General features: G+C 48.2%; 1 protein-coding gene across 4 annotated transcripts in view; it reads right to left on the reverse strand.

Annotated features, from left to right (window-relative positions):
* Positions 1–12,003, reverse strand: part of NOD1 (nucleotide binding oligomerization domain containing 1) — a 28,888-nt gene that overhangs the window by 16,493 nt on the left and 392 nt on the right. For 3 of the 4 annotated variants that reach the window (XR_013765646.1, XR_013765647.1, XM_079150591.1), the window contains exons 1-6: positions 11,388–11,424; positions 10,517–10,834; positions 8,200–8,374; positions 4,305–6,129; positions 2,113–2,196; positions 943–1,026 (exon numbers count right to left, since the gene is read on the reverse strand). Coding sequence is in view for 2 of the 4 variants with exons in the window: in XM_079150591.1 (XP_079006717.1) it covers positions 943–1,026; positions 2,113–2,196; positions 4,305–6,129; positions 8,200–8,374; positions 10,517–10,717 (2,369 nt within the window). In the remaining 2 variants the exon portion in view is untranslated. Of the gene's footprint in view, positions 1–942; positions 1,027–2,112; positions 2,197–4,304; positions 6,130–8,199; positions 8,375–10,516; positions 10,835–11,387; positions 11,425–12,003 lie in introns of those variants that run through there. The other variant, XM_079150592.1, reaches the window with a different exon arrangement.

Genomic DNA, 12,003 nt, shown 5'->3' on the forward strand with positions numbered 1-12,003 from the left:
TCAATGTGTGCCACCCTCCTCCCCAGCACAGAGCCCCTCCCAGCCCCTCTTGCCAGTCTGTTCCTGCTTCTGAGATGCTCAGCAGCAGAGCCCTGGGCCTCCTCTTAGGCAGGGACCTGAAGCCTTGGGGATGGCCAGTCAGGGCTCCTCTGCAGGAAGTTAGTGACCTGAGCCCTCCTGGGGTTCTTCTTTAAGTGATCTCAGGACTACCCATGCCACCAGGAGACTGGGCAGAGACCACTTCAGCTGCTTGTGATCAAGGTGTGTTTCTATCGCCAGGTGGACCAGGTATTCTGTGACCTTCGGCAGGGCATTTCTTTTTTGGGGGGAGTCGTGGGTACCAGGGATTGAACTCAGGGGCACTCAACCACTGAGCCACTTCCCCTATTTAGAGGCAGGTCTCACTGACTTGCTCATCACCTTGCTTTTTGCTGAGGCTGGTTTTGAACTCAGGATCCTCCTTCCTCAGCCTCTCAAGTTGCTGGGATTACAGGCGTGTGCCACCATGTCCCGCACCTCTGGCAAGGCATTTATTTCCATGATAGGGCCAAGGATCAAGCTCTTGCTTGCCATCATATGGTAAGCTCCCTGGGGGTGGAGAGAGATCTTTTTCTCTGGTATTCCAGAAAAGGCAATAGTTCCAGCCTTTTTTCTTGGTTAGCAGTTAATGAAATCAAAGTGCCAAGCTCTCCCTTCTCCTGCCCCCAGCTGGCTGTCCCTTCCAAAGTCTGAGCCTCATGCCTGGTGTTGCTTTCTCTGCAGAGCAAGCTCACTTTCCACACACAGATCTCCTGAATTTGGCCAGCATGGTCCTGGGGCAGGCAAAATGCTTTAGGGTAAAAGCTCTTTATAGTGACATTTATTCTTCTAATAATGGAAGGGGTGACCCAGAGAATTGAAGGAATCTATTACAGAACCTCACACCAGACCCCACTTACTTACTTCAGGTGGGTGAGGGCTTTGCATTCATCCAGGATTTGGGCGACGTACCTGGCTCCCACATCAGTGATCTGGTTGTTGTATAAACTTGGAAAGAAAGCACAGCCATGAGACTTTATGACTCCCTATGTCATGTGAACACCCCTTTTCCTTTCTCTATGTCCTGCCTACTGAGTTCCAAAATCTGAGTCAAAAGGACACAGGGCTCTTATGGTCTCAGCCTAGTTTCAAGAGCAGTTCCACCACAGGCCTCCTCTGCCTCAGTTCCTCTGTCTGTAGCAAGAGTGACAATCACAGCTCCTCATGGGGTTGTCACGACGAGCATATGACAAGGTGGAAAGTCTAGGCAGGAAAGTGCCTGGTGAATGCAGATGATGATACATCAATCAACACACAGTCTCTTGAGGGGCAAAAGTTTCTCTCTGAATACATTCTTTCTGAATGATAACAGGTAGACATACAGAACCTTCTCTATGTCTACCTCTTTTGTCGTTTTTACTACTCCATTACAATTCAGCAATAAGGCAGAAAAAAGTTGAAAGGCATAGCTAAGGTAAGACTCTGAGGACCCCACTATCAGACAGCATTCCTGAGTGGAGAAGTGGCCCCAGACCAGCTGCTTCACTATCCTCAATTGGTGAAGGAGCCAACTGAGGCCCAACCAAACTAAGCAACCACTTGGGCTCACAGAGTCAGTAATAACCAGGGGCCCAAGATCCCTTATCTCAAACTCCACAGCCCCAAAGGCTTTGAACACCTCAAGTATCTCATAGTTGTTTTGGCAAGTCACTTCTACAAAGTATATACACTGAACCATGATTCATGGCTTGGCCCAAGGATTCTGGAGGAGGGAGTATGGTCTCCCAGTATGAAGGTCTAATTCATAAATAGTAGTTCAACGTTTCCAAAACCTATGCCCATATGCACCCTCTTAGCATCTTCCAATAAGCAGTTATAAAACGACTTGCATAGATTAGGATCCCCATTTTACAAGTGAGGAATCTGAGGCTCAGCAAGATTTTAGGACGAGCCTCTGGCTGAGGCAGGAACAGACTCCAGACACTCCCCCCAGTTAGTCCTGGCCAATCTGCTGGGGACCCACACAGACAGCAACTTCCTGCTGCTCCGTGTCATTACTAAGTAACTGGCCCAGTGTTCCTGAGGAAGACATACCCCAAATACGTCAGAATTTTGTACTTGGTCAGCTCTTCACATAGCACCTTCACCCCACTGTCTGTGATCTGGTTGACGCTGAGTCTGAAACACAACAGCAAAGAAGATGACAAATCAGAGCCAGATGTGGTGGTGCATACCTGTAATCCCAGTGGCTTGGGAGGCAGAGACAGGAGGATGGCAAGTTCAAAGCTAGGCTCAGCAACAGTGAGGTGCAAAGCAACTCAGTGGGACCCTGCCGCTCAATAAAATACAAAATAGGACTGGGGATGTGGCTCAGTGGTCCAGTGCCTCCCTTAGTTCAATCCCTGGTACTTAAGAAAAAAAAAAAAAAAAAAAAAAGACAAAACTAGGACAGTTTCTAAATCAGAGGGACTAGGCTGGGGTCAGTAAACCTCTTCTGCAAAGCACCAGTGAGCAAATATTTCAGGCTTTGCAGGTTCTGATTTCCAGTCCCCCTGCTCAACTATCCAGTGTAAAGCAGCCAATAAGTAAGCAAGTGGTGTGACTGGGCTCTAATAAAGTTTTATTGACGAACACAAGCCAGGGCTGATTGGCTCACAAGCTGACTTCTGTAATAAGTTAAGGCCAATTGGGAAAAAGCTTTCAAATTGATCAAGTCAGACACTCTGGACTCTCCCCACATCCTAGCCAGATTGGTGAAGGGGTGTGGTATGCACATGCCCTATACCCAGGTTGACAGAGGCAGTTAGTCACTTCCAATATCTATCTTTCTTTGCAACTTCTAGAAATCTCCCTCCTTTTTAACTTGACATATACAATTAAATTCTACCAGAAAAATGAAAGAAGCAGTATCGTTAGCAGTAGTTGGATAGTCTTTTTAAAATAATGGCGTTTGCTCTTCTTTGCCTTATCCTTCTTCCTGGTGGCTAGATTGCTAACTAGATGGCTGGAGCATGGGTAACCATGTTGGGTCAAGGCATAGACACAAGGCAGTGAGAAAGGCATTAGAGCCAGACAGAAGAGAACCTGGGCTCCTGGTGGCTCTGTATTAACCACCTTTAGACTTTGCATATAAGAGAAATAAGCCTTTAACTTATTTAAGCCATCAAGATTTTGATGTTTGTCTAACTCTCAGCTGAAATGAATCCTATCTGGTGCCCTTGGGGAACTCAGAGCACTTCCCTGAGGTTGCCCGTATCCTCTGACTTTCCTGTGAGCTGTTTTTCCTTTAGCTTGTGGGGAGCAAAACTTCACCTGGGGACAGCAGAGTGGAGCAGGACCACCACACTGCTGCCAAGTCTCCCTTTCATATGATGGGCACAGGGTGACACAGGCTGGCAGATCACCTAAGGCTGGCTGCCAGGGCAGAGGACAGGCTCCGGGCTTTCGATTCCCAGGCCAGGGAAGGCTTCAGCTCCCGCACTCCACGTGCCCACACTACTTCCTCTCTGCACTGGGAGGGGGTGAAAGCCCCCACTGCTCTTCAGGAACAGGGGCCAAGCAGTAGAGAATCCTAGGCCTGTGAAGACTGACAAGGTTTGTTCTATGCAGGAAATGCTAATAGACAAGAGCAGACGGGCCTATTCCCTTAAAACTCTCAAACAGGAAAGCAACCACGTGGCAGCATTTTCGCCAAGATCTCCAGAAGTGAGTAGGGCTGCTGATTTGACCATGGATAGTACCTCAAGCCAAGTAGCTGAAGGTCTGCTTTCTCTGCAGTAATGAAATTTTTCACAAGCTATTTCCAACTCTCCAATAGATCATAAAAGGTAGGTTCTTTCTGCATTCTGGCTCTACCTCATCTCAGTTGTGTGATCTGAAGTTAGTTATTAACTTCTCTGTGCCTCTGCTTCCTCATTTACCAAAAGGGAAACAATAATAGTACCTACTTTATAGGGTTAAGAGCATTAAACAAGGTAATATTGGTAACGTGCTTCACCCCTCCTCAAAAAACGTGGGTTGTTCTTATTGTGATTGCTAGGGTTATGAGCATCTCCTCTTTCTAGAGGAGGACCACGAGGCTCAGAGAGGCTAAGCAGCTTGTTCAAGTACACCCAGCTGGAGAGGACCAGTTCTACCTGACTCTTTTTACTCCTTGCCCTTTGCTACCCGGAGAGAAGGTCCAGATGTTCCAAGACCAGTGAGTCCTAGGAGACAGCAGACGGGGGATCCTGATCGTGATGCTATTCCTGGTCCCATTCCAAGCCCCACCCCCGCGCTTGTCTGACCTGATTACGGTGAGGCGGCTGAAGCAAGGCTGCAGCTCCCGCACGCCGTAGTCGTTGAGATTGTTGTTGTCCAGATCAAGGGCCAGCCGCTTGCGGAAGTGGTGCAGGACGAAGGAAAGCGCGCTGCAGTCAGCGGAGCAGGCATTACAGAAGGTCAGCTTGAGGTAGTTGGCGCAGATGCCCTTGGCCGCCAGCTGCCCCACCTTCTGGCTCTGTGTCTCGTAGATGCAGCGAAGCATCCAGAGGAACGTGGGCATAGCCTGCACCTGGCTGAAACCCCCGGACTGAACCCGGGGCAGGCTCTTCAGGTAGGCGCGCAGGCTGGCAAACAGGTGTGACCACAGGGCCTTGCGCTTTTTGCGCAGGGTGGCTGCGGGCACCAGGTGCTGCAGGAGTTTCTGCCTGGCTTTGGACAACAGCCCGCACAGGAAGAGGTTGGTAAACTGAAAGTGATCCTTGTTTTTGAAGGGGTCAGAACGTACCAGGCTGCTGCCCCCCAAGCACTGGAAAGGAAAGAAGGGAGGATAGCAGGACTCTCCAGCCGCCTCTCCAGGAGGTGCCCACTCCTGAAAGAACCTGAGCAGCTCCCGGTGTCCCACCTTGTTGTCCACCACAAGAAAGAAGGCGGTAAAGAAGGCCTGGAGAGTGATGTGGAAAAACTCATAAGACTGCTGTCCCCCTTCAGGGGCCACTTCTGGCACGGCCCGCAGAAAGCCCAGCTGCAGGTCCCCCTCCTGTAGCTCGGAGGCCTGCACCTCCGTCTGGGTGAACACGAAGAGGCTCCTCTCCATGCCGCGGTGGGCCACCTGCCCCAGCGAGCGCAGTGTGCGCCAGCCGGCGCTGAAGGTCTCGGCCGGGCTGCGCGTGTTGCGCTGCACCAGGCTGCTGGGCTGAGTCCTGTTCAGGTGGACCTCGGTGACCAGCAGGAAGACGTCGGTCAGTGTCACCGTGCAGTCGGGAAGCTGTGGGGAGCTTTCGAAGGTGGTGTGGAAGTGCTGGAAGCACCGGAAGATGATCCAGCAGAAGAGGGGCACGGCGCACAGGCTGCAGAGGTTGGGGTTGGCCTCCAGCTGCTGCAGCAGGCGGTCCTGCGCAGGGCGCTCGGGGAACATCTTCCGGGCGTACGTCTGCAGATGGCTGGGGGAAAAGCCCCGGAGAAGCACCTTCTTCCGCAGGAGCTGGCGTGGCACCTCGACCCCCGTGCGGGCTGTGAGCAGCTTGCTGGCGCCCTTGAGCAGCCTCCCGCTGAGCAGGTTGGCCAGCAGGACCAGCGGGTGGGCGGGATCCCAGGGGCAGCAGCTGTCAGGCACGCGGCTCAGGTCGAAGTCCGAGTGCAGCTCGTCCAGGCCATCAAAGGTGAAGAGGGCCACGTGGGGAAAGCGCAGCAGGAAAGAGAACACCTCGTCGGGGTCCTGCTCCGGGTAGCAGAAATGCTTGAAAAGCAGGTCCTGAAGGCACAGCGTGTCGCTCTCCTTGAAGCAGCTGAACATGCGGCAGCGGAAGTGGAAGAAGAACTTGACCCCCACGTCCAGCCGGCCTGAGGCCCAGAGGCTCTGCAGCCGCTGCAGCAGCATGGACTTGCCTACACCCGCGTCCCCGAATACGAAGATGGTCTCCCCGTGCTCGTTGAGGACGCCCGAGCTGTGGTCCAGGAGGCAGGACAGGCTGCCGAGGCTGCCCAGGCTCTCGTTGCTGAAGCTCACCAGCTCCATGGTGGTGTCCATGTAGGTCTCCTCCAGCAGCAGCTCCTCTTTCTGGGCATAACACAGCATGAACTTGGAGTCACAGCCCAGTTGGTGCCGGAGCTTCTGGGTGTACCTGCTCACTGGAGAGGAGGGGTAGCGGGGCACATGCCCGGGTGAGGGAAAGGGAGAGAGAGAGAGAGAGAGAGAGAGAGAGAGAGAGAGAGAGAGAGAGAGAGAGAGAGAGAGAGAGAGAGAGAGAGAGGAGAGAGAGAGAGAGAGAGAGGGAGAGGTGGAAACCGCATCAAACAGGGAGGTATCAAGGAAGAAAGGCAGGCACTCAAGTAAACCAAACCCACACCCCAGGGCCCCTGGTGTACCAAGTGCAGGCATTTCCCCAATGCAGGCCTTCTGGAGCCTGGAAGAGCTCACCCTTCAGAAACTGAGCAGCCCCAGATTTCCATACCTCTGCTTGACTTCCATTTTACCCTGCTAGAGGGCGACACACTTCAATTGGGATCAGAGTTAGACAAGCCTCCCTTGTCTTCCTGTCTTCTGCCCCTGCCCCTAGTTGTTGTCACTCAACTCTAGCCGAAGAAGCCCCCACCCACTTGAGGGCCAGGCCAGATGGCACTGCTGCCCTGACCCATCCCTGTTCAAATACCATGAGCCAGTCCCCATTGAAAGTTTTATTGTTAAAGAAAAAAATGACCCTGGCCTTTCTTTTGCTTTGCAACACTGTTCTTAAAGCAGGTGGTCTCACAAAGCCAGATGCCAAAACTTTTTATACAATGATGGACATTGATCTGGTTTACAAAGGAGCCAAGTGCCTCACCTAAAACACCACATCGAGTACACTAAGATGAAAGGTAGCACCAGCCCTGGTGCCCAAGCTGTGGGCCTTGGGTCACTGATGTTTGGCATAGCCACAGGGTAAGGCCTGAGCAGCCCACAGGGGCAGAGATGTTCACATGGGTGCCACGCGCCCAGCAAACCTGAGTGACAAAAACAGGACTTAACACCACAAAGCAGGTAGTTCTTCCCCAGACAAAAAGCTGTTCCTTACATTCCTTTATAATAGTCTTAATTATAACTCAATTAGCAAAAATTGGATACCCATGTATACTTCCAGATTCATCTATAATCCTGTTCCATCAACTTCCCAATTTGGTTACCTATTTAAAATTTGTAAAGTGAAATGTATTTTATTTATCACTTTATAGAAAAATAATTTATAGGCCATAAATTTCACTCTTTAAAGTGTTATAGAGCTGGGGTTGTAGCTCAAGTGGTAGAGTGCTGGGTTCAATCCTCAGCACCACATAAAAAAAAAATAAATGAACAAATAAAGATATTGTGCCCAACTACAGCTAAAAAATATTTTTAAAAAGTGTTATAAGACTTATCAATAACATTTACAAATGTACAAAGTTGTGCAAACATCAGCACAATCCAGTTCTAGATCTCAGTCGTGTTCCTGAAGATTTCTCATGCTTATTTGCAGCCAATCCCTGCCCCGCACCTTTATTGGTCTGCTTTCTCTATAAATTTGCTTTTCCTACAGTTATAGTCTTTTGCATGCAGCTTCTTATAGAGTGAATTATACTTTAAAGGTTAGGAAATAACTGGCTAAAGGAACCAATGGAGAAGCCCTTTGAAAGGACTACTCACCATGGGAATATTTTTCTTTTTTTTCATAAGGAAGGAGAAGTAAGAGCAAGTTGCTGGCCATGGATGGTAGCTACAGGAGTAAGTCCATCCCTAGCCCTAAAGCTGCTTTTTGGCCATTGGCCTTGTTCTCTCTAAACATACACCTAGCTCTCTAGGTATGTTCTTTGCTTCTGTTTCCAAGGTCAAGCTGAACTTTTTTTTTTTTTTTTTTTGGTACTCATATTAAACTCAGGGGTGCTTTACTACTGAGCCCAATCCCCAGTCCTTTTTATTTTTTATTTTGAGACAGGGTCTCACTAAATTGCTGAGGCTGGTCTCAAACTTGCAATCCTCCTGTCTCAGTCTCCTTAGTATCCAGGATTACAGGCATGTGCTACAGTGCCCAGCAAGAATTAAGTTAATTTTATTAGCAGTTGCTGTTCCACCTTGAGGTGGAACCCGAGGCTGACTTTTATGCCCACCAGGGTCTCAGTGCTATAGCATTTCCAGACCCAAGTTCCTTTTGCACAGGCACCCGCAGTCCCCGTGGGGCTGATTCATACCTGGGTCGGTGTTGACAATAGCTTTGCTCTGAATGAGCTGGGAAGGGGAGAAGCAGATCTCCGACAGCCACGGCCTGAGGTCCACGTAAGCATCTGCGAGTTGCTGGAGCACGTAGAGGAAGAACTCAGAAACCTCCTCACCCTTGCTCTGGACCAGGTCCAGAAGTTTTCGGACCTGGTGGCAGCACAAGCATAAGAGCATGAACTGGTACGAGGGGTTCATCCTGGCAGAAAGACCCCTAAGTGAGCTTAGTGCAGGGCTCTGGGCTCTTACTTCAGCCAGTGTGAAATTTAACGCATTAGAGACCTAGCATCTTCTAAATAGACCTCCTTAGCAAGAAGCAAAACCAGGAACTTCCATGAGTCTAAAAATAAAAAAGTTCAGACTCACGACTAGAGCCATATGCACCTATGGAATTCTCTCTGCTTTTCCTGGGGACTGAACCCAGGGCTTCATGCATGGGAAGCAAGTACTCCACTACCAAGCCACATCCCTGCTTTTTATCTTAACCTAGCACTACTGCCATCAGGAATGAGGATGGAGGGGGAGGGAATCATCCTGAGGCATAATGAAGCGGCAGCTGGGCCATGCAGCAAGAGGGTAACAGACTCCCATATGTATTATATGTTTTAAATAGCCTTTTTATTATTAAAAGGGCAGGGGGAAAAGGCAGGGAGATCACAGCACACCAGTGTGCTACTGGGTTTCCTCCAGAAACCATTCAGGTCTCTCTGAGTCCCAGCAGCATCACGAATAGGTTCTGTCTTTCCTTCAAGTGTGAAGGAGTTGTGGGTCTCAAATGTATCTACAGAAGGTAACAGCAAGCTTAGGTGAAACTAATTGTTGCTACACTGCCCACAATGGAGTGTGGAGACTTCCTCCTCAGCGACCCACCTTGGGATGTAGTACTTCCTAAAGAGAAGGCCATGCCCTCCAAGTCTCAGCCTGCTACCAGCAGCCCTCAGGGTTTCAAGGCACTGAATGAACATCATTACTAGTGTTCTGTGCTCATTTGCTTCTTTTCTCCCATTCATTTAAAGCGGATTTTAAAATAAGTTGTCTGGGGCTGGGTGCAGGGGTGCATGCTTGTAATCCCAGTGCTTGGGAGGCTGAGGCAGGAGGATGGTGAGTTCAAAGCCAGCCTCAGCAAAAGCGAGGCACTAAGCAACTCACTGAGACCCTGTCTCAAAATAGAATACAAAACAGGGCTGGGGATGTGGCTCAGTGGTCGAGTGCTCCTGAATTCAATCCCAGGACCAATAAATAAATAAATAAGTTGTCTGAGAACACAGCAATGACAGGTGAGATGTAGGGGCTTGCTCCAACCACAAGCACAGAAGTGATATGCACAACGTGCAAATAAGTCAATAACTGGGGTACTGATGCTCTAACAAGAGCATCTGGCTTATTCATGATGGCTAATGCTACTACCAGCCTGTCATAGCTGGTAGTACAGAGCTTGTGGACAAGTATGTAAGTGTATAAGATCAAGAATTCTTCAGCACATTGTGCTGAAGGGTGAGAAGGAAATTATTGGAACGCTTCTAGGATTTGATGACTTTGTTGGTATTCTTTTAAAAAGGGGGGTGCCTAGGTTTTAAACATACTTTTACTAATACAATGAAATCACACCAGAAGGAAGGATTACTAAATTAGATCAGATTTTGCTAAATGGAAATTATATAACAATGATGATTCCTGGAGGAGAGGCCCTGAAGTATAAAATAATTTTTTTTGACTTATGCTAGATTCCATTGTTTTTAATGGCAACAAAATAGATTTTTAAAAAAAATTGTCTAACATTTGGATTCTCTAAAGCTAATTTTCCCATTAAAGGGAAATGCTTTGAAGATGTATTGTATGACCCTTGTTCTAAATTATTCATGATTATCTTGAAAAAAGAAGAAATTATTGGGGGGGTTTTGGGGGGTGGGTACCGGAGATTGAACAGGGGCATTCGACCACTGAGCCACATCCCCAGCCCTATTTTGTATTTTATTTAGAGACAGGGTCTCACTGAGTTGCTTAGTGCCTCGCTTTTGCTGAGGCCGGCTTTGAACTTGAGATCCTCCTGCCGCAGCCTCCTGAGTTGTTGGGATTACAGGTATGTGCCAGTGTGCCCGGCAATTAGTTTGTTTTTTGAAGACTAAAAAATAAAGGTGTTTGGGGTTAAAAAAAAAAAAAAAAAAAAAAACCAATGTGAAATTCTGCCCAGTGTACTAAACTCCCAAAACACTTCGCTCAGATCAGTATGACAGGGTACTTCCAGCTTCAGGGGCAAAAGTCCCGCTAGGATCTATCCCCATGGCAGAGCACCTTGTCGGGTTGGGTGGGGCAGGCACCCACGATCTCCGCGTCCTCCGCTGAGAAGTAGTCATTCTCCAGCAAGTTGTCCAGCAGACACTGAGTGTTATGGATATGAGTGACCAGAAGTTCCCGGTTGATCTTCAACAATTTAATGTGGGAGTCAGAACCAGCTGGGATGACTTTCCTCTCACTGTGCTCCTGCGTTTCCATAGTTAAAGTAGCAAGCAGCTACTTTTCCCCCATTCATCTTTGGCTTCATGAGTCCTCCTGGCACAAGGGCAAACAGGATTCAGGACTCTCCAGAGTCCTTGCCTCTCGATGCAGATGCTGAAGAGATAAAGGAAATGATCAACAGAGTAATAGCCATGGAAGGGTTCCCCCATCCCTCTCTCGCACTGGGTTTCTTTCTTTAGAGCAGGAAGGAGTCATGCTTATGACTTTTATCTGAGATTCATTCAAGAAAAAATGTATTTAATTGCTTCAGTTTTTGGTTTTTAATAATTGCAAGGGTAAGTGAACAAAGGCATCCAACTCTTATTTAGCAAGGTCCCCTAATTTTTATTATCTTCTTTTAAAAAGCAAAATTGTGCCTGAATTCTAGATTGCGACAGAGATAGAAAGGTGTATTATCTTACATAACAAGGTTAGCTGGGATTGCAGGTGTCTGCATCCTCCAAAAGCACAGCAATCCCAGAACTGGGAATGGAGGAACTACAGGGGATGGTGGGATAAAGAGTGTGAGCCAAAAATGACTCAAGGAGACGGCCTTCATGAGATCTCCTATGGCAACCAGAGCCAAGAAACCTGGGGACAATGATGTGTCATTACCACCCCTTCTGTGTTGAGCCATAGACCTCCATTGGCTCTGCTATTTTCATACCTTCAGCAAAGTCTGTTCCAGGCAAACACCATAGGGAGGAAGGAGAAGCAATGGCCATGTGTGGACTGAAGGGACAGAGGGAACTTGGCTTCTTAGTGCAAGGTGAGCAGGAAAGGCATCATTCTGGCAACCCTTGAAAACCTCATGTACATGATGAACCTCCAGTCTGGGTAGGAACAGGAACCCAAGTTATTTTAGCTGGGTATTAAAAATGGGTTCCTCCAAGTTTTCCCCAAATTGTACTGATTTGCTTTCTTGCAACAACAACAAACTAAGATCCTCAAACTGTATCTTTGGTTTGAATGTGAAGAATGAATCAAAATCTTGGAAGCAGAAAGACCTTGAAGTAGTCACTTGTCCTTTGTCCAGGTAGGAAAATCCATACATGTTACAGAAATAGTGTAAAATTATTATTGTTGAGCTAAAAAAAATTCATAGACCTCTGAACAGTGTTGTTCATTTATGTTTCATGACCCATGCCTGCTAACATTCAAGTCCAGTGGTTCTCAAGTCCTTGTGATTGGATAGTCATTTCGTTTAACAAGTCATTTGTGAGTCTCTACTCTGCCATACTTCCATTTTTTTCTTGTTTTACCTAAATCTCTATAGAGACTCT

The sequence above is a fragment of the Sciurus vulgaris genome, assembly GCF_902686455.1.
Source record: "Sciurus vulgaris genome assembly, chromosome: 8".
In the NCBI taxonomy this organism is placed as follows: Eukaryota; Metazoa; Chordata; class Mammalia; order Rodentia; family Sciuridae; genus Sciurus; species Sciurus vulgaris.